Consider the following 26,543-nt stretch of genomic DNA (forward strand, 5'->3'; position numbering starts at 1 on the left):
AAGGAGAGAGGGGAGGGGAGGAAGGAAGGTAGAGAATTTGGAACTCAAAATTTTTAAAAATGTTAAAAATTGTTTTTACATGCAATTGGGAAAAAAGAAAATAATATTTTAAAAAATTAAAATAAAGTGATAATGGAAATGAAGGGCAGATTTGAGAGAGATTATGGAGGTAGAATAAAGAGGACTTAGCAGTGTTTTGGATGTGACAGTGGCAAGGGTTACCAAGATTACAAGCTTGAGTACTGGAAAGGGTGATGGTGGCCTCAGTGAGAATTAGCTAAATTGAGGAGCTGTAGGTTTCCTAGGGGGAAGCTGAGTTCAGTTTTGGACATGTTTTGCAATGTTGAGTGTATATAACTTTTGTAGGGAGATCTTGAAGGCTCTGGGGAGAGAGGGATAAGATAGTGGTATTCAGAGGTATGAGTGATGATGGAAGAGGGAATAGCATCTGGAACCTAGTGGGAAATGAAGAGGGGGAAAAAAACAATCTTGTAACAGTGCCCAGACCAGGTAGAGAGTAAATATTGAAAATGAGTTTGGGACATTGAATCTGGGGCTGGGAGGAATCTGAACAGGTGTAGTTAGGGAGCTATTATGTTAGATTATGGTTAACTTTCAGAGGCATTTACTTTGGACCTCACTTCTTCTCTCATTCCCCTATAAATAAGGGCCTTTTTAATAGTCTGTAAATTTCTGAGGACTGTACCCCCATTGTGAGAATGTGGAAAAAGTGTTAATAGTGTTATACTATCATAACACAGATGATCCCTTGGGAGCCAGAAAGATAGCTGAACTTCAAAAATAATCTCTTTGGAATAGCAAGTGAGATCCAGCAAGGATAACACAGGATAACAAGACTCTTGTGACACAAGAATTTCCTAGGACAATTGCTTCTCTTTTGTGGAAATAGTAACCTTTCCCTAGAAATATTATAGCAGCCAAAGAGAACGTCAGCATTGATGTGACCCAGAAAATGAACTTTTAGTCTTGCTTGAGATATCACCATGAAATTCAGGCCTCTGTATCTCATTGTTATCTTAATGATTACATAAACATCTCTGCCCCAATCTCTGGATTCATAAAATAAAATGCAGAACTGGGAACTGACTCTTTGTAATATATTGGATTCTAGGATGGGAGGTCTTTGCTAATAGGCAGCCAGAATGTGTAACAGTGGGTAATGGAGGCAGGCTGGGTGTAATCTGAGGCTGATTTCAGAAGGGACTACTGGGCCTTTGTTCTATTGGTGGAATTCTCTGTTTGCCTATTGAATATTTGCTTGCAGCATGACTTGGGCCACACAAACCCTTCTTTATTCTCTAAGAAAGACCAGGTCTGGTGACTCTTTTGGAGAGTTTTGTTTAAGGGGTTCCTGACTTTTTTTGATGTTGTTGCAAAAGAAGTATTTGTTCCCCCTGGAAGATGGGCTGTGGGCTTCTGGGAAAGGTACCTTTTAGTTTTTATGTGTGGGAGATGGCAGGGAGCAGTTCTATAGCCAGGGTCACAGTGCAGAGAGGCAGCTCACACATGCCTTTGCCCAGGTATCACAATATCTGTTCACTCTCCCATCCCTTAGGACTTCTGTGTGAGTTAGGGTGAGTGCTATAGAAGGAATGTATCACTACCCTGTTTCTACTGCCTGTCTGTGCTGGGTAGGAATGTGCTACAGCAGTAGCCTCCAATGTACTTCTAAATTGTTAGATTTTCTTTAAAAAATTCAGTCTTCATGAGAGAAACAGGTGAATGTCAAAGCAAAAGATAATGGTTAGCTAGTATAACATTGTAATCTATTGTGAGGTTTTTGCCTAAGAATAAATTTCCATGTGGGTGCTGCCAGGACAAAACCATCAGGTATCCCTGATTATGATTAGTTGGTGTGCCCCTCTTCTTACTCTTCAGGGCCATGAACTTTAACATTTTGATAGTTAATAGTGTTGGAGGGACTTCTTCCACTGGATGGTGGGAGTGGGTCTTTCTGGGCCACTTTCTTAGCCCCAGTAGAGAGGGTCTTGATCTAATGAGATGAATGAATCAAGGCTTGAGATGAGAAACTCCAAGTCTTCTTGTTAAGCTGTATCCCTGATATGCTTTGTACAAGTTATGGGACCCTAATGGTTTCACTTGGGGTTAGGTGGTGATTGTAATGCTTATTGATGGTTAGTGGAGCAGGGTGGACAGATAAGGCCCCCTCTAAGTATCAAGTTAATACTCAGGATTGTGGCTTTAAGGCCTGCTACAGGGAGGAAATGGCTTAGAGAGTTGTTAATTAGAATGTCAGAGCAAGTGACATCCTGGAGTCTTCTGGATCTCTCTAATACCTAGAAAGTAAGCAAGAATGAGTGTAGAGATTTCTTGATTTTTTTTTCCCAAAGATTTTGTCTCATGCTAGGAATTTTATGACAACAAGAAGCAAGTGAGGAATTTGATTTTGTGACTTCTGTGACAAGAACAAATATTGTTCCCTCATTCTCTAGGGGACATTGGGGGTGTGGGTCCAGGAGCTTTGGGCAGATCTGAGAAGAATTTGTTGTCCCTTTGCAGATGAGCATCGCCTCCACAGTGGCAAACTCTGTCTGATTATCCTCACGTGCATTGCTGAGGTGGGTTCCTCCAGCCTTTGAGTCGTTCTGTCTTTCAAATGTGTTTGCTTCCTGCTGCTTCCTTCTATCCTCTTCCTCTTGTTAGGGTCCTTTGGGCTTGGAAAGAAGGTCACCCTATATGGAAGAGGACCAGATGGGGCTTTTTGCACTTAGCAAAAGGAAAAAGGCACTTCAGTTGCCACAGGTGGGGAAACAGAAATGAGGTTGGGCTGATACTAGAGTTTGGTGAAGAGCCGGAGCCTTAGGGAAAAGCAGAAGTAGTATACTTATTAAAAGAAGCACCTATGGATGTTTATTTTAAGACTGAAATTCACCCTGGGTCCTGGTTGACTGCAGGAAGAGCAGGACTTGAGTTTGGAACTGAAGTGACAGCTCTGACCTCCTTCCCTTCCCTTCTCTCTGCCTCTGCCCTGGCCCCAGCACCTGCCCTTCCTCTTACCCTGGCTCCCATCCCTGCCTCTGTCTTGGCCCCTGTTCCTGCTTCTCCCTCTCTCTTGTTCTGACTCTTTCCCTTTTCCTAGGAATTAACAAAAGCAGGCGAGTATATAGGGATTAATAATTTTCCGTAGTCCCCTTATTCTTCTTCCCACGTTTTCCTTGGGGAAGGATTGACTATGTTTCTTGCCCTTCCAGTCTGTGAAGATGACCTGCTTAGTTCAAAGCTAGGATTTGTTTGTTGCAAAGGCTGCCATTTATCTCTTGAGAATATCTTCAAAAGAAGCGTTTTTCTTCAAGCTTTAGTGGTTTTTCCTAATTGGTGGCCCTGGGCAGGTCATTTCTTCAGAAGGGAGTGTCAGGTGTGGGGGCAAAGAGATTTTTCTTGCTGATCTCTGTTGAATGTCAGTGATTTACTGGCAGCCTAGGGCAAAGCTAGGGGGAGGAGGTACAGGGGTCAAGGTCATTCTGTGAGCTGCCAGTGCAGCTCCAGTGGTACCAGCCCAGTCCTTGGCACAGCCTTTTGGCACCTTGTATGGAACTGTCAGTGATAGAACCTATAACTTAAATGGATGTGAGGGAAGAAATATTTTGATAAATTCCCCTCAGCATTTGTCTCAGACTTTGTCTTTTAAATTTTTACTGGTTGGGGAGGTAAGATTGGGGGACCTCACAGGGGCATATATTACCCAAATAAAGTCAGATGGTTTAAGATTTGCTTACTTGAACCTACAAGCATTGGCTTGTTCCCTTAGCCTTGGAACAGGCAGATTGCTAGATTAATTCCTTTCTCTTTTTCTTTTCTCTTAACCTCCACCGCCACACATTCTAGGACCAGTATGCTAATGCATTTTTACATGATGACAACATGAATTTTCGAGTAAATCTTCACAGAATGGTAGGTAGGCTTTTGGTTCCTATTTCTTATCCAAGGGAAACTTTGTTGTTGCAGTGAAGAAGGTGGTAAAATTCAGCCTTCCTGAGTAGAAGGGTTAGAAGGGCTATGCAAAGGACTTTTTTCTTAATCCTTCTGCTATCTTTGCATTTGGTTCTCCTGGGCTCTTAGTGTGGTATGCCATGTTTCATGGGGCTGTTTATTGCTCTGACTTTCACAGCAACGTCTGGAGCTGTGACTTAATCGGGGGAGGGTAGGCTGAGGTGGTCAGAGGTTATAGTCATGGTTGTCGTTTGCCCTTTTTTTTTTTTTTGGCAATGGAGGTTAAGTGACTTGCCCAGGGTCACACACCTAGTAAGTGTTATATGTCTGAGGCTGGATTTGAACTCAGGTCCTCCTGAATCCAGGGCCGGTGCTCTATCCACTGCGACATCTAGCTTGCCCTGCTTGCCCTTTGTTCTTGAAAGGGACCATGACATCAGGAAGGTGATGCCATTACTTGCAAGTGAATTGGATTTAAGTGAGGGAAGGCTGTGCAAAGTCTCCAACCTCATCCTCTTCTCTGGAGCCATCTGGGTCCAATGGCAAGATATAGAGCAGGACTATTGGAGATAGCCCTGGATGCTGTGGGAGACTTTGGCCCTTTTAAGTTAAGGTCTTTCTGAGCTCTCAGTTTGACAAAGACAATGCCCATTCAGTGATTAAGGCTAGGTAAGAAATGAGGCAATGAATGGCCTTTTTTACCTAGTTAAAAAAAAAATCAGTCTGGCAGGGGAAGACCCTCAGGGTTTCTGGCCAAAAAAGAAACAATTGCTATTTATACTCACTCTGATTCTGATCCTTCCTGGCCGAAGCAGTGACCAAGTGAGGCTTGGCCTGGGATCTATTGTGAGAGCCAGAGCGATTTGGGTTTTAAGGAATAGGCCATAAGAAAGAAATCTAGCCTGTAAACCCCAACATATCTTATAAGGTTTCAGTGATCAAAATTTATATTCCTTTGGGCAGAGCATTCACGGGTAACAGTATAATTCCCTATGTGAACAGAGGGAGAGGAGGAAAGGAGAGAAGGAGGGAGAGGCAGTAAAGGAGGGAAGGAAAAGGGAAGTCCATCATGATGCTTTAATGTGAACCGGGAGATGGAGAAACGTTAACCCCTGATGTATTGGCTATACATTAAATGGCAATTATTTCCTCAGTGCATCTATGAAATAGAAAAATATATTAACATGTAAAATAGAAGTGTCTCAATGTCTTCTTTTTGTATTGTTGGCTAAACTTGGGAGGTGCCTTGCCTTTTATCATCTGCCCAATGGAGGGACTTAAATATGAAGACTTAGTGATTTACCTGAAGTTAGAGGGAAGTTTGAGAGCATCAAGATGAGGTTTACATAGGTCTGCTCCCTGCTTATCCCATGCTTTGTTGTCTGAGTGAAAATCTCCTTGTTGCCAATATCCCAGTATGTGAAGATCATACTGTAAGAAGGCTGCTCCACAGTCCTTGGGGACTGTGAACTTGCTGTGAATTGCATTTTAGCCATAATTCTATGGTGGCATCTGAGGAGCTTATCTAACCTATCATCCTTCAAGTCACACAAATGAAAGACAGTAGCCCTATGGTGATCATTTTATTTGTCCAAGAAATGTAGTGATGATGCATTAGGTGTCCTTCAGGTATCCCCTGATTTTCTTTCATCTTTGTGTGTTTGAAGCCTATGAGACACAGGAAGAAAGCAGCAGACAAGAACCTTCCCTGCCGCCCTTTGGTTTGCGCAGTGCTGGGTGAGTGGCGACACATTTAGGGTTTTCCAGTAACAGTCCCAGCTTTGTGCTCTGAAGGTATTCAAAAAGGAGGGATAGATAACAGTTGATGGTTGTTGTATTTCTTCCTAAGAGAGGAGGTTCCTAACTAGGTTGTTAGAAAATAGATTTAACTTCTTAATGAACTACTTCCTTGGCTTGAGAAAATATATCTAATTCTGTATTTGGTTAAGCACCTCGTCTGTCACTGGTGTTCAATAAATGACTCTCTTGTTCATAAGAGAAATGCCTTTTCTGGTGAGATGAATGGCAATGCCTTAGCTTGATGTGTAAGTTCAGCTCTGTGAAACATCCCATTTCTGACCAAGCTGTCCCAGAATTTTTCCTCTCTGTTTTGGTCTAGCTAGTCTGTTAGCTAGAGTTCATGAGATTTGAAATCTTAGGCAGGGTTCAGATTTACAGTCTGCTCCTGAATGGGATAAGCTGAGATGCAGCTGACAGGGCTGACCAGCGGGCAGTACTATATCCTGGGCAATCTTTTCTGCCCAGGATACTGAATTTTCCCCAAAGGAATTGACTGCATTCTTAATCTCATTTCTCATAGCTATCTAGCCCTGATACCTAAATGTACTTGTATTTAGAAACAGTAATTAAGACTATATAATAAGTCTGTATTGATCCACAGCCCTTCTGACCATTTCAGTCAATATCTGTCAAACTGAGCATGATATTGAGGATGAGGTAGATTGACATAGCTGCAGAGCTGAGAGTCTGGCAACATGCATAATCCATAATTCCTCCTCTGCTTGGCTCATCACCCCATTCTAAGAGAGAATGATTTCCCTTTGGCATTTTGCATTAGTGCCGTGGCATGAAATAACTCTACAGTGGAGCCTCCCTCATGTGCTTGAATTTATTGGCTGATCAGAGCAGCCTCCTGGAAGGGGGAAGGGAGCTCATTTCCTTGTTACCCTCCAGGAGGCAGGCAGGGCACAGGATTCAGTCTTTCAGAAAGGAAACTTAGGGCTGAATACAGATATATTTAGCAAATTCTACTTGATATGTGTATGAGGAAGGGCTTTTTGTCGAGCTTGAACACTTTATCTGATTTTTCTTTTTCTTCTTTTCAGATCTGATGGTTGAGTTCATTGTAACACACATGATGAAGGAATTTCCTATGGATCTTTATGTGTAAGTGCCACGGGCCATTTTGTGTGTGTATAGATCGATCTCATGGAACTGAGTAAGAAGGAAATAAGAGTCACACAAGATTTCTAAATATACTTTATTTCCAGAAAATCACATTTGTGTGTGTGTGTAGAAATGCTAGAGGGCCTTTTTGAAGAGTGGTTTTGTGCATCTTTCTTTCTTTCTTTTTTCTTTTTTTTGGTGAGGCAGTTGGGGTTAAGTGACTTGCCCAGAGTCACCCAGCTAGTGAGTGTTATATGCCTGAGGCCGGATTTGAACTCAGATACTCCTGACTCCAGGGCTGGTGCTCTATCCACTGTACCACCTAGCTGCCCCTGTGCATCTTTCTAAAAGAGAAAAAATGTACAAATTAATTTGGATGCTGTTAATATCTCTAGTCACACATTCTAGGCTCATTGAGGGCAGGGGCAGGACCTGTTGCTCAAAACAGTCAAGACCACGTAGCATGAATGTTGCAGTCTAAAAACATGAGACCTCTGCAGGTTACTGAGGTAGATTCAGGGCCTTGGAATCCAGTAAAACAGTTTCTGGGGGAGGGAGAGTACCTTGAAGACTGAGCTCAGTTCCTGTCACCAAGGACCCCTGGTCTGCATGACTTCATTGGCTGTGTTTGTCTGTGTGTGGAGATGCTGAGTGAAATGTTCAGCTCACTGAGTAGGATTTACTGTTCATTGCAGTTCCTTACCATGAGCATAACCACAAGAAACTGAGTAACCGTCAAATTCAAATGAATTCCAAGCATTGAAGCTCCTATCTGTACCTCCAAAGACATCTTACCTTTTGTGCCTAGGAACATCTGCGCTATATTAGTTTGGTCACAGATATAATGTGTGTATTACATTTGCTCCTCAAAAGTATCAGAATTTGGTCTTACTTCAGTCTTGGTGGCTCTGTTCTCTTTGGCAGGAGAACATATTGGGATATAGCAGGCTTTCTGTGGCTCTTTTGAATGCTTCACCTGGGATCTGGGGAGGGAATGGATTTTACCATTTGAGTAGAGCAGGATTCCTGCTTTCTAGAAAGGTTGTAGACTGTATCTTTGGTTTCCCAGATCTGAAGTGGTGGTGAAAATTTAACTGTTGGATAAGGTTTTTTTTTATTATTTGTTGTTGTTTTTGCTTTTTCCTTTAAGGTAAATTTTACTTTAGAGGTAAATTTTTACCACTTTCATTTTAATTCTAGGGGGTATGGAAAGCTTTGTAATGCTCATCAGACAAGGTTACTTCTTGTTTAAGGCAGTTGGCTTTGTACATGGGAGGTTTGGGGATTAGATTTGATTTTCCTAGACCCTGTAATTCCCAGGTCTGGTGTCTTTGTGTTTTAGGAAGTGATGCTTGCTAAGTAATATGGGAAAGTGCTGCATATCTTGGCAGAACCAAATCTACAAGCTCTAGGCTTAGGCAGCCTCCCGTGTGCTGAGCTTTTCAGGAATCCTTTCTTTGTGACTCTCAGGCACGCCCGTATTTAAGTTTTTACATCTTTTTTTCCTACATCTTTTTCTACATTTATGCCTTTCTCTTATTGAATGTCTTGAAATTAGCGAAAATGGAAGAGAAAATGTAAGCATTAAGCTGACCAAGGTTGGGCATAAGATATCACCTTCAGCCTAAATTCTCTTTCTTCATTCCTACCATTGGACATGTTTCCAGTTCCCTTTGCCTTTCTCATCCAGGTTTCAGCACTGGAGTATCAAGTCCCTTTTGGGTGAATTTAGCTGCTCCCAGCTGGATGACTGCTGCCTCTTCTCTTTTTGTATGTTATTTTCCGGTAGTGTATGGCAGAATGAAAAATTGAAAGCAAAATGAATTTTTGCTGTTTCAGATAAATTTATAATATGCTTGGTGAAATATGAAGAAATGTGGAAAGACTTAATGGAACAGCAGATCGTAGCACCCCAGAATCTGGGTCAGAAATGAAGCAAATGTACTGTTTTGAGAATGCTTTAGGTAAAGTAAATAGTAGTCAAGGTTAAGAAGAGGAGAGGGAAAGAATCTGTTTCTCCTAGAATAGTGAGGGGTAGAAAAACCTCACTGAATAATTCCCTCCACCTTTAAAGTCCTAGTGCTTATGTAGGAGTTTGGAGAAAAGTAGACTTTGGGGAAAGCAAACTCTTATCTTACATTCATTTTTGGAAAGTCTGGACTCCTCCTGTGTCAGACATTCCTAAACTCCAGACAACTGCCAGGGAAAAGGTATATAGCCTGGCTTATGCCACAGGAGGATTATAGAAGAGGTAGTATATTTGCTTGTAGGAGAAGACACACATGTGCATGAAAAGAACTGATAATCGAGGGGAAGCTAAGGAGATTCCCGAGTCTCTCAGATGACATTTGTTTATACAGCTCCTTTCATTAAAATCCTATCTGAGAAGATCCTGCAAAATCAGCAGACCTAATTAGAGTATCACAGAGAAAGGAGGAAGTCTCTATGAATAATGTGGCTGACCAGGCAGTGTAGTGAGGTATTAGAGCAGACCAGTGAGAAATTATCGTGTTTTTTTTTTTCCCTTGCTTTTTGGGGGTTAAGTGACTTGCCCAGGGTCACACAGCTAGTAAGTGTCAAATGTCTGAGACTAGATTTGAACTCAGGTTCTCCTGACTTCAAGGCCGGAGCTCTATCCACTGTGCCAGCTAGCTGCCCCAAGAAATCGTTATGAAGGCAGAGAGGGAGGACAAAATGTCACTTCTAGAAGATAGTTTGTTTATTCTTTATTTGTGATTATGATATGCTTTGAGATCACATACGTATTTTATCTATTAGTTTCTCTAGACCTGGCTGTCACTAGAGAAAAAGTCTTTGGGCTTCTTCTGTCCTTGTGTCTTTCTCTTCTTACTCAGATTGTGTGTCCCTAAGAGTGAGAACATTACTGAGGAATCAGTACCTTTGCCACCATGGTAGTGGGATCATAAATATAGGTAATGGAGCAAGTTCTGGGGTCCTTGTATCTTACACATTTGTGGTTCAGAAGTCCGGGGTACTAGTTTCATTCAATGCTCTAGGACGAGATTATGAGCCATGTGGTTGACGTTCGTGGGTATCTTCTCAAGTTCTGTGAAATAAAAAAAAAAGTTTTGTGAAATCAATAATGTCTCAAGGAGAATCTCCTCTGTTCTCAGATTGAAGCCCTTGAACTCAGGATTCTCACCTCTACTCCCAGGGCATCTCCCTTTTTGTCCCTTAAATTTGGAAGCTAGTCAAAGCTGGACTAGAGTTGGGGCATATTAGAGAAACCAAATGAAGCTATTAGAGAAATTTGACTTGTTTTCTCTGTCTATTCCTCTGTGTCTATTTGCTCTTTGCCCTATTCTGCCTGTCTTCTTCTCAGTTTCTCTTGTTCTTAGAATTATGACAGCTGAGTTTAGAGGCCATCTTGTCTAATCCATATATGAACAGAAATCCTTTCTATACTACACCTGACATCTACACCTACCTCTGAACCCCAGTGATGGGAAACCCATTGCCTTCTTTATGTTTTTGGACAGCTCCAATTGTCAGGAAGCTTTTCCTTATTTCAGACCATGATATCTCTTTGCAATTTCTATCCATTGATCCTAGATCTGCCATCTGGGGCCAAACAGAACAAATATTACTTCTTGACTAAATGAAAAAGTATTTATTGAGGGCTTAGTATATGCCAGGCACTGTGCTAAGCACTGGAAATACAGTACAAAAAGTGAAGCAGGCCTTGTCCTCACTTAACTTACTTTCTAATAGAGGGAGATAACACATACAGGGTTGTAGTGGCCAGAGAAAGTAATTTTGGTATGCATGCTTAAATTGATCCACAGGGCAGTCAATTGACAACACCTTTTCCAAAAGCAATGGTATTGTCAATTTCATTTATATACTTGGAGCAGGAAGTGGAAAGCAGGGGAGAGGGGTAAGGTAGAGTATGCATGTTGGAGTCAGGCAGATCAGGAAAGGGCAGATGGTAAGAAGGCTAAAAGGAAAATGAAGTGTTTTAAGTCTGGGTCTGGCTAGATAAGTTTGTGTTAATGCAGTCACCCATCAAGATGGCTCAGGTTTAAAGTAAGAATTCAAAAGCTAAGTCAATTAACTGAGACAGAAATTGGGGATGTGAGTTCTATAAGTGAGTTACTTAATGACAGTTATCATGTATCCCCTAAATTTGCTCTCTATAGATTACACATCCTTTATTCCTCCAATTAATCGCCTTATGCCATAATTTCCATTCTTCTCACTATCATGATATTCCTCCCTTGAAAACGGTCCAACCTACCAGTGGCCTTTCTATATAGTGGCACCTTTTAACCTACCAATGGCACTTCCCAATTATGGCACCTTGCAACTTAGCAGCGGCCTTTCCAGATTGTGGCACCTTTCTCTTGTCTTTTCTAAATTAGGGCATCTTATCCCTCTTTTTTGTGGTTCCATTTGTAATCCTTCCTTCTGTTTTTCTACATTGAGACTTTGACATCTGAACTATCCCAGTGATAAATACCATCCAGTAATGGGAGAAACGTCCTCATTCTTTGTTCATAACCTCTAGGTTGTGTGGGTCCATGTCTGTGGTAGTCTTGCGACTTGTTTAAGGTGAATTGTAAGATGTGCCCCCAGTGTTCCTGATCCTTTTCATTTATAGGATAAAGTAGCATTCCCAGTCCTGCTGGCTGAGCTCCACCCCACAGACCTTTGTTGAGTACCCAAGGTGGGAAGAGGAGGGGGAGCCAAGGCTTGGAAAATGGAATTAGACATTGGATTCCAAGCAATTTAGAGGCCTCCAAACACTAGTGATTTCAAGTGTTAAAATTCTGTTTAATTGAACATTAAGTTTTAAAATTTTAAATGAAAAGAGGAAATGCAAAAGCTAATGCTCTCAACTAAGGAGCATTAATTTATCCACACTGCATAGGCTGACTATTAAAATGGACATTTAATGGCTTAACTAGCAATCAAAGCCTACCTAGCTATAGAATGTATCAAGTTAACGTTGCTATGAGAACCGTAACTTAGCATTTCCTCACAATTTGGAATGCAGTAATTGTGATAATGAAGGCTTTTTTTTTCTTTTACATGGACTTTTTTCCCTTTTGATAAAGAAGCAGAAGAGCAAGTTGATCTGAGAAGGGACACATAACAGCCCAATTGCACTCAGGTTCATGGTTCTCTAAGTGGTGTACACAGTAGTTCCCCCACTGGCCGACAACCGAGGGAGGCAATTTGTACATGTAAGTTATGTACCGTAGGTTCTCAGCTCTACACCACATCCCCTATAAGAAAACCCTAGTGGAGTTAGGGGTAAGGGTTTTGTGGGGATAACACAACACTATGCTTAAGATTATGACAGGGCCATAACATAGTAGGTAGAACTCTGAGTGGAAAGGAGGAAATTCTTTTTATACTATAGAATTCTATGTGTTTTTATGTTTAAGAAAAACTGTTACATTTTTTTTGCTGTATCTTACCTTGCTCACTCACTTATTTCTGCCTGTTTGGAGATAATCTCTTTTGGTGTGTATTGTTGGTATGGAAAATAGCTTTTCAGGATTCCAAGGATTTAGAAACTGAAGTCTAATTACATCTCTCAGCAACCCAGTTCTGCCCCTGTGACTAGAATAACCCAGCTCTGTTGTTAACTCATCTTGACTGACTCCCTTTAAATAACTTGCTCCCCAGGAAAGGGCCTAGTGTTTTGAAGTAGTGGCCATTTAATGGGGAGTCTCATAAGGGTGACAGCCTCATTTCTCCAGTGATAACAGGGGAAGAGATAGTTGAATTACAACCTTATTGTGATTGAAACAGAAAAGGGTTGGAAATGACAGTAACCAACAAGAATCACCACTGAATATTATGGTGGGACTGCTGCAGTCTTATATTTAAAACTCAAGGGGAATGTGATTGTTTGTGGGTCTCAAATAAGAATTATGTTTTTCATACTGCCACATTTACTCTGAAGTGCATTCATCTCCTTCAAAAACACCAAGATTAAGCATGTGTTCTGCTGTGCTCTATAATAAAGTGGCAAACATATTGAACCACTGACATCACAGGATAGTTGCCAACAGTATAAAATTAAGCTTCTAATGCTGGGCTCCAGCTTCCTTCCTTTATAGGTCATCATCTTCATCAGGGAGTGCAGTTGTCTGAATCATCTGAAAGTCGTGCTCATGCCGTGCTGTCAGCTGGGTCTGTGACCACCTCTGGTAGTACGGGAGCAAGCATGCCAACAAACTCCAAATTAGGGTGTTCAGTATGTTTTCTAACAAACCGAAGTAGGGGCTTCTCAAAGTCATAGTTACTTTTGGCCAAAATATCCCAGAGATTCTTCTCCTTCTGGAAGACATGGGGATATTTTCACACACTCATGCCAGATCTCTATGCTGGTTAGATACATTCTTGTATGTAACTCTTAACATTACATCAGACATGATAATGGCTCACTGTTTGGATAGAATAACCATTTCTCAGACCTCTACATTTCTTTTGGCCTGCATTGAATTCAATAGGACTTCTCTTTGTACTGCACACAAGGAGTGGAGCTCAGCACTCAGGGATACATAATCAAATTCACAAAGTCAAGTGACATTGTACAAATACAATTTTCCAGTATTGCCATCATCAACTAATAGAATGTCTGGCCTTGCGTGGCCATTAGCATTTCTGTGTCAGTGAATTGTGAGGCAGTATGGTCTGATGAATGGAAGGCTGCCTTGGAGTTAGGGAGTGTGTTCAAGTCCTGCCTGTGATGTATATTGACTGTATATGGCATATACTGACTTGGGCAAATCACTTAATATTTTCAGTACCCTTGACAACTCTTGGAGACTCAGTTGCAGATTTGCATTGGTAAGGGGGATTTCCTCTCTGGTAGTTCCTTAGAACATCAGTGAAATCACAGGCCTAGACCAATATAAGAATAAGGCAATGTGTTTGTTGACATCTTTGTTCTCTCTCATTTTAGGTGTTTTCATTAAATATTAAAGCTTTTCCATTCCTAGATTGGCAGTGGAGTGTCGGGATCACATTCTTCTGTTTCACCAATTTTAGAGTCAGTGTGTTTAGTGGAAAGAGTGCTGCATTTGAGAGTCAGGAGAGACCTGGGTTCAAATTCTGTATCAAACATGTATGAGCAGGTAGACAGAGGCAAGTCACTTAACCTGTTTAAACCTTATTTTCTTCATCTGCAGAATGGAGTTAATGCTTCTAGTCCCTACCTGCCTAAAGAGTTGTTCTGAGGATTAACTGAGGCAGATATGTAAAGCATTTTATAAACCTTAAAGCACTCTATAAAGTCAGCTGTTGTCATTATTTGCCTCATTTTATTTGTTACAGGCGCTGCATCCAGGTGGTACACAAACTGCTTTGTTATCAGAAGAAGTGTCGGGTGCGGTTACATTATACGTGGAGAGAACTTTGGTCAGGTAACTACTGCTTCATCTTCTGTCCTTGCCTTCAGCCTTTCTTTTCAAAAGCGCTGGGACTCAGACTTGATTGTTCCTCTAATGACTTTTCATTTATTTATTTATTTATTTATAGTTTTCAGCCTTCACTTTTATAAGATTTTCAGTTCCAAATTTTTCCCTGCCCTTCCTTGCCACCTCCCCAAGATGGCATGCGATCTGATATAAGCTGGCTCATGACTTTTTAGTTCCTTATGCGTTGTCATTTTTGCATAGCTTTTCTCTTTCCAGTCATTGTAAACACAGTTCACTACTACTACTTAAAACTGAGCCTCTTCCCAAAGAACTTGAGCAAGAGAGGTGGCTGAAATTATTGTAAGCTTGGATTCTCCTTTGGTTCCATTTGGTGGCAGCATATAGACTATAGATAGGAAGGCCTCTGTTCATTTCCACAGGATGAGTAATCTCAGGAAGAATGTCACAGGGATAGGGGATGGGGCGGCAAATCCTATTCTTTCTGTTACATCTGGCATTATTACTGTTTACAGACAGTGTAGATTCTACCACTCCCTCCCTGCTAGAGACAAAAACAGCAAATTACAGTGTTTACTTTGGTCGTCTTATGTATTTGGCAGTCCAATTGAGCTGTTACCGCCCCCTAGAAGCAGAGTGGGTCTGTTCTAAGGGTGCACTAATGTGGGCTTCCCACCCCTTTTCTTTTGTATGGCTAAATCAGAGAGGTAGAGAAAAAAAGGAGAGAGGACAGGCTTCTGGTGGCAGGTGCTAGTAAATGACAAGTGGGTTTGCTTGGCCATGATAGCACCTCCTCCTGCACTCCCAGAGATGAATGGCTGCTGGAGCCAAGTAGAATGGCTATACCTTCTTCCTCTGGACTTTGAGCAGAAGAGGGTGTGTCAGTATCTGGTGCTGTGTGAAGACCCACTAGCACTCAGTTCTATTATATGGAGTGTGTCTGCCTTGTTTTGGCATGTGGTTTCCTCCCAACCCAATTTTACTACCTAAATTTAGCTCTCCATAAAGAGAAGGAGAAATCTTTAATTAATTAATAGATTAACAAGTTCTTTGTAGTTTCCTTCTGTGGTTGTGAAAAAGAAAGAGGAAAAGGGGACGGGGGAGGTGGGGAGAGAGAGAGACAGAGACAGAGAAGAGTTTCAAGTATGGTATTATGGATACTTGTAAATAGTGAGACATGTGAAGGCACCAGATCTGGGAGAAGTTTCTATTTTGTAGCAAGTGTGTAGTAAAGGACTACTGTTGGGTTTCCCCAGCAATAATGGTGTGACTGTCTCATTCAAAAAGCTGACGATTGAAGAGAAAATGCTGGGTGACTGCCCTAGGGTTTACTCCTGTATTCTGTGCCTCCTTAGTCATCTTCATTTATCTCTTCTGCTGCCTCTTCTAAGTCTCCTTCAGATCTTACTTTCTCCTTTTATTCCTTGGGTTTTCTTTTCTGTCCTCCATATTCTAGTCTAGGCCTCTGCCTTATGTGATACTTGAACCTCTGTTGTCCTTCTTTTTCTTTCTCATTTTTTCTTAAAAGCAAAGGCATAAATCCGACCATGTCACTTCCTTGCTCAAAAACCTTCAGTACTTCCCTCTTGTTTCTAGTACAGATTCTTCTTCCTGGCTTTTAAAGCCTCCCATAACCAGGTTCTGGCTTCTCTTTCCAGTCATAATTCACATTACTCTCTTTTTATATACTCTTCTGGTCAGATCAGGCTACTAGCTTTTCCCTGAATTTGGTATCCTATCTCCTACCTCTGTACATTTGCACAAGCCATAACCCATACCTGGAATATACTTCCTTCTTCAACTTTACCTTTTAAAATCCTGCCTTTATTCTCAGTTCAGTTTAGGGGCCACCTCCCTAAAGCCTTCCCTGGCCCTCTTATTGCTTACTCTTCTCAAATTACTTTGTATTATATCTATTTATATATGTGTTTTACTTCCCACCCCACAGTTATAGTAAAAATTACTTGAGGGTAGGGACTGTTTAATTTTTTTTTTAATATCCCAAGTGCTTGACAGAATTTGCTGAATTGTTGAATATTTGTCACCTTAGCCTATGTCTATTGGCCTCATCACTGATCCATTACTTCTCTTCTTTTCCCATTATACAAAGATATTTTCTTCTCTGGTCCTAGGCTGGTGTGGACATTAATTTTTCCTTTCAGTCTCTTTGACCCAGCTTAGGAAGTGGGCCATGCTCCTGTGATCATATGAGAGATGGCAGGTGAATCACGTGGCCAGGTTGATAAACAGATGTACAACAGCAGCTATAGACTTGGGTAGTGCTAGGGGTCATTGCAACACAGCAGAGACAGTGTCAGAACTGGCAGAGTGCACATGTGATTCAGTTTTATATACATTTTCCTGAGAAGAGGAGATGGGGTTTGGTTGCTCTTCTGCCTGGATTTACATAGGAATCTAGATCTGCTCTCAAAATCTCCTCGTCTTACATGAAGAAGTGGCCCTTCTCCTTGCCAAGGCAAACCCCTCTTCATCCATTCTACCCTCTCCATCAGATTATCCCACTGTCATCCTTACTCACTCTCTCTAATCTTCTGTCTCTCTCTCTCTGTCTTTTGGTTCCTTCCCTGTAGTCCACAAACTTGTCCTTGTCTCCACATCCTTAAAAAAAGCCCCTAAGTTGATCCATTTATCCCTGTTAGCAATCATTCTATATCTGTCTTAACCTTCTTGGCTAAATTCCCTGAGAAAGCTGTCCACCCTTGGTACCTATACTTCTCCTTTAATTTGCTTCTTCAATATGGCTTCCAGTTTTATTCTACTGAAACTTTACTCTCCAAAGTTGTCAGTGTTCTCTTTCCAAATCTAATGGCCTTTTTAAAGTCCTCATCCTTCTTGACTTCTTTGCAGCCTTTAACATTATTGATTATCCTTTCCTCTTGGATATTCTCTCCTTTCTAGGCTTTCATGACATTGCTCCCACTTGGTTCTCCTCCTACCTGTTTGACTGATCCTTTTCAGTCTCTTTTGCTGAACCCTCATCTAGGTCATGCCCACTAACCGTGGGTGTCCCCCAAGTATTTGTCATAGATCTGCTTTTTTTTCCCCCATTGTACTATCTTGCTTGATTATTTCATCAGCTCTTCTGGGTTCAACTGTCTTTGTGCAGATGATTCTCCGAGCTATATAAGTAGTCCCAATCTTTTTCCAGTCTTGTATCACTAACTACCTCTTGGACATCTTGAACTGGATGTCTCATAGGTATCTTAAATTCAGCAGTTCCAAAATAAAACTCACTATTTTCCCTCCCACACCCTTCTTTCTTTCCATACTTCAAAGGCACCACTATCTTCTGTTGTCTATACTCACAATCTCAGTATCATTCTCACGCTCCTTGCTTTCACTCACCCTCACATATCCATTATCTTGTTAAATCTTGTTATTTTCACCTTGACAGCAAATGTCATGTATGTACCCTTTTCTCTACTCTCACATGCACCATCCTTCTACAGGCCCCCTTAACTTCTTGGGTGGGCTATTACAATAGTCTTCTAATTGTTTTCCTGGCCTTGAGCCTTTTCTTGCTTCTATCCATTTTCTACTCAGCTGCCAGTGATTTTCCTGAAGCCTAGTTCTCACCATGTCACCCTTCTCCTCAGTGAAACTCCAGATCAAATAGAAAATTCTCTCTTTGTCATTTAAAGCCCTTCACAACCTGGTCCCTTCCTGTCTTTCCAATCTTTTTTTTTTCTTTTAGGCAATTGGGGTTAAGTGACTTGCCCAGGTCACACAGCTAGTAAGTATCAAGTGTTTGGTCTGAGGCCAGATTTGAACTCAGGTCCTCCTGACTTCAGGACCATTGCTCTATCCACTGCACCACCTAGCTGCCCCCCCCATCTTCTTATACTGTACTCCCCTCCACACATTCTTATCCAGCTGTACTGGCCTACTTGCCATTCTTCATACATGACACCCTGTCTCATCACTTCATGCCTCTTCACTGACTTCCTCCATGCCTGCAATGTTGTTCCTCCTCACTGCTGACCTGCAGTTTCCCCAGTTTCCTTAAAGACTCAGCACAAGTAAGTTCTCACTTTAGGAGGTCTTTCCCAGTCTCTTTCTCTCTGCCCCACCGCTAGTCTCTTTTCTCTGAGATTATTTTCCACTTATACTGTATAAATCTTGTAGATACATAATTATTTGCATGTTGTCGCCCCCAGTAGAATATGACCTCCTTAAGGACAGCAACTATGTACTTTGCCTTTCTTTGTATCCCTGTCATTTAGCACTGTGCCTAGTAAGCACTAAATAAATTCTTGTTGACTCACTGACAGTTGTCTTCAAAAGAGCCCTTGATAGTTTTATACAGATTAATCACTGATTGCTTTGCAGCGTTTCCACTTGTAAGTCTTCCAGATATACCCCGTATCTGCAGCCTCCTCTTTTCTTTCTGTCACATTATTCTAGGTCTTGAAGCCACCATCCTAGCTTTGGCTCGTTGCAGGCCTCATGCCACCTGTGAAATCCCTTACTTGGTTTGTGGCTAATCCTTTTTCTTCACAGCTGTGTAAGTCCTGGATTGTCGGACACTTTTGCTTTCCCTCCTTCACTTCAAATGGTCTGCCAGCTTGTCTTTTCTCAAGATCCAGTTCAGAATCGACCTAGTTGGTTTTGATTGTTCTTGGACACTTCCTTCCTTCTGTCTCATGCCTTATACTCTTCATGGCTTGTTCAAATGAAAACAGTCAACCTTAGTCTTCTTATCTCATTCCAGATCTTAACCTGGTTGTAACTTTTCTCCGTCATCAATTTCTCCTGGTCTCTCACTGAACATAGAGTTTTTCTTTGTTAAAAACTTCAAACCATTTGGGGTTACAGATTGCCTGAAACTTGGTCTCAAAAATGTTTGTGGTGTGGTTTGAACTTCCAGTGACTTGGTGAGAATCCACACTGTAGGATCTCAGTCAGGGCTTCAGTGTTTTGGCTGGAGAACTGTCAGGAAGAAGGGACAACTTCCCGTAGGGCCAATGAGACTAAGTCTCCATACCTTTATACCGTAGAGACTAAGCCTCTGTTACCTTTTCCGGGTATGTATTTTTATGTTCAATTGAATTTACATTTATACCAGACTAACACACATATTTTCTTTGTTCCTCCCCATCTCTTTGTCTTCCTCTCTGTCTTTCCCTTTCTTCTGTATGTCAGTTTCTCATCATTTATTTGTATGTTAGTTCTCTGCCTCAGTTTCCTTTCTTAAAAATAATAGATTTTTATTGATATCTTTTGTTTTTCCTTTACCTAGGTTTTCCTTTGTATCCCTCACATCTCCCTTTCCAGAGAACCATCTCTTGTAACATTTTTTTTTAAAGAGGAAGGAAAAAATTTAAAAATCTATCAAGACTGAACAACATATTGAAAACATTTGATGTGATAATGTAGTATCTCGTACCTCTTGGACACCTCATTTCTGCAGTGGGTGCTTCTGTCTTTTTTGGAACCAACCTTGTTCTTTATACTTTTACAGTATTTAGTTTCAGTTGTTCTGTGGTTGTTGTCTGCCTCAGTTGTCGTTTGGCAGATTGGATTCCTGAAGTTTGAGCCAGGGGGTTATTGATAAAGGTGACATTTCTGTTTGCTCTTGGTGTTTGTGCTGAAGTTCCCACGTGAGCGTGGCTTCAGCTTCCCTTTGGGAGGGTGGGGTGATCCCTGTTGGCTCCCCCTGGAATCCCAACATCAAGTATTCCTACAGGGATATGCAGAGCAGCAGGTGTTAAGGAAAGCTGCAGAATACACCACCACCTCTGATGCAGTCAAAGCCTATAATAACATGTAATATTGTAATCAGTAAGAGTAAGCATGTGGCTATACTGGATCCCACCCACTCCTTGGCTGGGGCTACCCCTTCCATGTTGGCATACTGGTGTTTTCAATGTTTTTCTGCCTTCTGGACATATGGATTTGAGGAAGGCAAATGAAACTCCTGGCTTCTGGGCTAGGCTGTTATCATTGGGGTGTGTGTGTGTGTGTGTGTGTGTGTGTGTGTGTGTGAGAGACAGTATACACTCTAATCTGTGAATTACATTTCATTTATAAATAAGCAGTAAGGCATGTGTGGTGAGATCTGTCACACAGACCAAAGCCTTTAGATGTCTAAGGGCAGCAGGCCAAGAGCCGAGTACTTCCTGTCATTTGCAAGGTATGTGTTGAATGTCTCTGTCCTTGGAATGTTGGCTTTCACATTGATAATCTGGTTCAAGCAGCCCGTGGGTTCAGGAGGATAGTTAGTTGCTGTGCAACTAGCATGCATTTGGAGACCCCTCGTATTGATCTTGTTAGAGAAGATCCATTTTTGTTAGGTGTTTCACACCTGAGTTGAAGACGTATTTTGCCCTATACTCTTTTCCCACTACTGATTATGTGAATAAAAGCCCTGGCTTACTCTTTTTTGTAGCTGCCTATTTATATGATGCCTGTCACCATGGTATCTGAGTACTTGGAAAGTATGATTAGGCTAATTTCAGTTTCAGTATGGAAGGGAGAAAGATCTCCTTCTGGGCATTGCCCTCTTTTCATGTAATAATTTTTTTTTTTTTGCCAGATGGTGAAAGGTTAGAAAGATCTTTCCAGATCAGAGACCTCTTATGCTGGGGCAAAGAAGGAAATCATGCAGTCTCCCTCTCAGTGAGGAGATGGTGAGCCTGCCTGGTGCTGGGGGCAGGGTGACATCTTCTGCAGCCCCTCAGATCTTTCAGCCATTAAAGAATAACAGGTGGAGAGTTTAGTGATGGTTCTTTGTTTGCTGATGACTCTTGTTTCTCCCTCGTGGAATGAGCACAGCAGTCTCTAGACATCTTGGAGCTAAGGACCATGTGCTCTCTGTAGGTGGTCTTTCTACCTGTAGGCTCAGGCCCCACCTGCATGCCCAGGCATAAAAATTTTATGATGGTGGATCAAAGCCTCTGAAAGCAGTATCAGGAGTGTGTTGGGACTTTCTATATATGGAATCCCCCCAGTTTGTGAGGGATCATGTTTCTAGTAATCTGACCTCATCGCTTCTGCCAGAGTCAGAGACCTTTGGGAAAAGGTAGTGGGTGATTCCAGTTTCCTTTATGTCTCTCTTCCTTGTTCCTCAGAGGCATGGATTACTTTTAACAAAGTTAGCTTTGGGAAACTTTGTGTTTTAAGGCCATTAACAGAACAGAATGATGAGTAGAATGTTTGGGGAGAAACATAGAGTAGGTGAAAAAGGCTTCTTGGAATCAGCTGATTTTGCTTCTGTTGTAGGAATAAAGGGGCCCCAGGGAAGCCACCTGCATGTAAACAGCAAACTAAGGACATGGATGAGTTTAAAGATAGATTTGCACTGGCATTTTGCACTGCACATTATTTGCGGATCGTGGATCTTTTTACCCTTTAACTCCACCACATCCCTGTGTGACAAGTAATTATTTTTTATCCCAGTTTGGAATAGAATGGACTGGAGATAACAGAGAGGTTAAGTGACTCGTCAGGGATTATATAACCAGTCACTGGTAGAGTCATTATTAGAGCTTGGAGTTCCTAATTCCCAGGCTCAGATGTAGATCACTAGGCAATACGTGCCTCCCTGTTGGAATAAAGGCTCTCAAAGCCCCCTAAACAATCTGTTCAGCTTCAGTGTGCTAAATAGCATTCAAAGCTTTCACAAGTTTGTATGTAAGAGAGCAGGAGGGAGGTAGGGAAGAATGGACAGAGAGAGAGAGAGAGAGAGAGAGAGAGAGAGAGAGAGAGAACGAGCGAGAGCTCACACAGCCAGACCTTTCAGATACATAGAAAACGTAACTAACATCACTGTTTCCAAATCTAGCCAACCCCTTTGGACACATCTTCAGGAACAGGAGTTCCTAAACTTTTTGTGTTATGAACTTTTATAGCAGTCTGCAGAAGCCTGTGGACTCTTCAGAATAATGTGTGCTGCATGCAGTTTTTAATGGAAAAAAATGCAGATTTCAGTTAGAAGTTAATGAAAATAAAGATGTAGCATTTTTCTTATCAAAGTTCACAGTCCCCCTAAAATTTATGCCCCATAGAACCTAGGTTAAGAATCTGTACTCTAAAGGCTGGATTGGGGTTGATCTCTCAAAGCAGGGCTATGAGAGAGAGCCTTTCTTTTAAAATGGATTTTTATTGATGTTTTGTTTTTATGACACATACACTTCTTCCTGAAACCTTTCCTCTCTCTCAGAGAGCCATTCAATATAACAAAGCCCTTTTTTTAAAAGAGGAAGATAAGAAAAAAAATTAGTAAAATCAATCAACAGACTAAAAAAAAAATCTGACATTATATGAATTGATTCAAATCCATGGACCACCACCACCACTGAAAAGGAACAGGGGAAAGTGCCTGCTTGTATCTTTTCTTTGGAGTCAGGCTTTGTTGTAATAATTTCAGAACATTCATTAAACACATTTCACAAAACATTAAATTGTTTTGTGGTTGGTCTTCTTTGCATTTACGTTGTGGTAGTTGTGTATATTGTTTTCTTGGATATGCTTACTTCACTTTGTTTTAGTTCATACAAGTCTTTACATGCTTCTCTCTACCGATCACTTTTATTATTTCTTACAGCACAATAATATTTCATTGCATTAATGAACCAAAATTTTTTTAGCTGTTCCCTAGTTGATGGGCATTTACTTTGTTTCCAGTTCTTTGCTGCCATGAAAAGTGCTGCTGTAAATGTTTTTATGTATAAGGAACCATTTTTTTAGGGTCATTTACCTTCTTGGAATTGTAATGAATGAAAATCCCAAGAGAGAGTTTCTGGGTAATTACTAATAAATTTATTAATTAGGTTAGCTAATAATCAATAATTTGATGATCATTGGTCATGAACTGGGTTACCCTAGACTCCAGTGGAGGGGTTCAAGGGCATAGACTAGATGCTTTTGGGCTGGCCTAGATTAAATTCTATTTAGTATAAACAAAAGTAAGATCTCCTAGTTGGGTGGGGTCTACCCCAAGGATTAGGCCAATCTCATCTATCAGCCTTGTCCTTCAGAGACTGGCTGAATGACCTACAGCTGCTGGTCCCTAAAAGAAGAAATAGAAAGGAACAACCTTAATCCTAATTTAATAATTGGTTATTAATACAATAGAAAAATAATAATTTCTCTCAGAATATATGCCTAGGAGTGAAATCTCTGAGTCAAAGAATATAGACATTTTAGTCATTTAATTTGCATAATTCCAAATTGTTTTCTTGAATGCTTATACCAGTTCACAAGTCCACCAGCAATGCATTAGTGTGCTTATCTTTCTGCAACCCCTCCAACATTGACTGTTTCCATCTTTTGTCATTTTTGTCAGTTTGTTGGATGTGAAGTAAAATTTCAGAGTTGTTTTGTTTTATGTATTGCCTTTTTTAAAAAAAATTTCCATTCACTTTTTATTTTCATTTCCAGATTTTTTCCTCTCCCTCCCCACCTTGCCCACCCATACTTCAATTTACACTCAGTCAATCAACAAATATGTAGTAGTATGTAAGTAGTATGTAGTATGTAGTAGTTTCAAGCATTGTCCTCAGGGGCTGGGGATACAGATAGAATAAATGAAACAATACCTCCTCCCAAGTACCTTACATTATAATGGGGGAGAGAAGTACATAGATAAGTATATGTAGTATGAATATAAAAAGAATTAAAAAAACAACAACAAAAAAAGTTAAATACAAAGTAGTTTGGGAGGGAGGTTGGGAAAGGATTCACATTGATGGTGGTACTTGAGCTGAATCTTGAAAGAAAACATGCATTTTCTAAGGTGGAGATGAGGGATTGAATTCCAGGCTGGGAGACAGCTAGTGCAAAGGGACAGAGAAAGGAAATGTAGGGGCGAAGTAGAAGGAACAGAGAAAAAGGGCCCATTTGGCTGGCTTCCTGAGCAAATCTCTTTGGGCATTGGTGTGGCTGCTATTTCATCTGAGCATCAGGCTCTTGGTTTGGTAGCCTCTCTGGTCAATGAACCTTTAGTTTTCAGATCCTCTTAGTATTGAAGAGGCACCTCTGGTGAGAAGACCACAGTAGAGAAATGGAAGAAGAAATGGCATGAAGATGGCAGTTTTCTGTTCCTACTTTGTTTTTAAAACAAATGGTGAATTTAAACTGCCTCCTTTCCCCTCTAATTCTCTGATTGATGAGAAGATACTATCCATTGATATGTTACAATGCAACAACTAAATAAAACAGATTATCAAGCACTTTTGTATGCAGGACATTAGGCTTCAGGAGATACCAAGGGTTAATAAAATGTAGTCTCTTTTGTTACATAGCTTAGACTGTAGTAAGGGGGTGATCAAAGATTAACACAAATAACTTACATATAGATTAGAAGAATGCCCTGTGATGATGGAGGTCAACCAGGGATTGTGACAGGTAGGATCAGGGAAGTCTTCTTTTTTTTTTCTTCTTCTTTTTTTTTTTTTTGGCTAGGCAGTGGGGTTAAGTGACTTGCCCAGGGTCACACAGCTAGCAAATGGTGTCAAGTGTCTGAGGCTGGATTTGAACTCAGGTCCTCTTGAATCCAGAGCCGGTACTCTATCCACTGCACCACGTAGCTGCTCCAAGGGAAGGCTTCCTGAAGGAGTTAGCATTTTAGTTGGATTTCAAAGGATGGATAGGTACTTAACAGATGAAGAGAAGGAAAAAGAGGTCATTACAGGCTTGAGCAAAGACACAGAAATAGGGGAGCACAGGGCATTTTGGAGGGCATTATGGAGAGGAGGACAATAAGATAAAGTAAGAAAGGTAGGGTGGAACCACATTGTGGATGATCTTTACTGTCTTCTTTGGCAGTAAATTTGTTTTTTTCCACTAATAAAAAATCCGTTTTCTCTCCCTACCTTTCCTATTAAAAAAAGGACAGAAAAACAAAATGCTTATAATATGTATATGTGTAATGATGCAAAACAAATTTTAGCATTAAAATGTCCAAAAAATGTTTTTAGTGTAAATTTTAAAAAAAATTTACTTAATAGTATTTTATTTTTTCCAATTACATGTAAAGATACTTTTCAACATTCATTTTTATAAGATTTTGAGTTCTAAATTTTTCTCCCTCCCTTCCCCCCTCCTCAAGACAGCAAGCAATCTGATATAGGTTATACATGTACAATCATGTTAAACATATTTCTGCATTAGTTATGTTGTGGAAGAATCAGAACAAAAGGGGAAAACCACAGAAAGAAAAAACAACAAAAAAAGTGAAAATGGTATTCTTTGATCTATATTCAGACTCAGTAGTTCTTTCTCTGGATATGGACAGTGTTTTCCATCATGAGTCTTTTGAAATTATCTTGGATCGTTGTACTGCTGAGAAGAGCTAAGTCTATCACAGTTGATCATTGCACAGTGTTGCTGTTACTGTGTATAATGTTCTCCTGGTTCTGCTCACTTCTTTTTTTTCTTTTTTTTTTTTTTTGGTTAGGCAGTTGGGTTTAAGTGACTTGCCCAGGGTCACACAGCTAGTAAGTGTCAAGTGTTTGGTCTGAGGCCAGATTTGAACTCAGGTCCTCCTGACTTCAGGGCCAGTGCTCTATCCGCTGCACCACCTAGTTACCTTTGCTCACTTCTTGGGACAAGTGGATAGGGAGAGACAGATACACAGGTATTCCTTTTGTCCTTGGACAGTTCACTTGGAGCACTCCTTTACCCAGGAGATTGACAGAGATGTCTTTGAATCTGTGAATCTATAAAAGGTTCACTACAATAGCACAAAAGGTTAATCTGAGAGCATTCTGTTCTCATGGTGGTTGCCAATTTCCAGCTGTCCAGAAGTTAATTTTTGTTCTTCCAAAATGTCTCCTCTTCCTCTGTGTCAACTTCATAATCTTTCAGCCCCTAGGAAATTGTCAGTCAGAGCCCAACCGTGATATGCCTAAAGCACCGATCTGAACCATATCACTCCCCTGCTCAGTTAACTTTAGTGCCTGTTACCTCTTTGTTTAAATACAGATTTTTCTATTAATATTTAAAGCTCTCCATTATTTGGCTACATCCTACTTTTTCATATTCAGTATACATTACTTCCTCTTTTTTGGTCTGGTCAAACTGGCCTTCTTGCTATTCTTCATACACAGCATTTTATCGCTGGTCTCTGTTTTTTCCACACAAATACATTCTCTTCTCAATTCTGCCTTTTAGAATCCCCAGTTTCCTTCAAAGCTCAGTTGTAGCATCACCTTCTCCCTAAGGCTTTTCTGATCTCTCCTGAGTTCCTAGGGTTTATTCTCTGAAATTACCTTGTATTTGTTTTGTGTA

General features: G+C 40.8%; 1 protein-coding gene and 1 pseudogene across 7 annotated transcripts in view; one reads left to right on the forward strand and one right to left on the reverse strand.

Moving 5' to 3' along the window:
* Nucleotides 1-26,543, forward strand: part of ARMH3 (armadillo like helical domain containing 3) — a 223,733-nt gene that overhangs the window by 57,035 nt on the left and 140,155 nt on the right. For 6 of the 7 annotated variants that reach the window (XM_078151093.1, XM_020967140.2, XM_020967127.2 and 3 more), the window contains 5 exons: nucleotides 2,542-2,600; nucleotides 3,868-3,933; nucleotides 5,640-5,709; nucleotides 6,819-6,879; nucleotides 14,191-14,279. In XM_078151093.1, the coding sequence (XP_078007219.1) occupies nucleotides 2,542-2,600; nucleotides 3,868-3,933; nucleotides 5,640-5,709; nucleotides 6,819-6,879; nucleotides 14,191-14,279 (345 nt within the window). The remainder of the gene's footprint in view (nucleotides 1-2,541; nucleotides 2,601-3,867; nucleotides 3,934-5,639; nucleotides 5,710-6,818; nucleotides 6,880-14,190; nucleotides 14,280-26,543) is intronic. The other variant, XM_020967149.2, reaches the window with a different exon arrangement.
* On the reverse strand, nucleotides 12,966-13,286 carry LOC110194705 (GTP-binding nuclear protein Ran pseudogene; annotated as a pseudogene).

Source organism: Phascolarctos cinereus, unplaced genomic scaffold, assembly GCF_003287225.1.
Source record: "Phascolarctos cinereus isolate Bilbo 61053 unplaced genomic scaffold, phaCin_HiC Scaffold_3;HRSCAF=262, whole genome shotgun sequence".
Taxonomy (NCBI): domain Eukaryota; kingdom Metazoa; phylum Chordata; class Mammalia; order Diprotodontia; family Phascolarctidae; genus Phascolarctos; species Phascolarctos cinereus.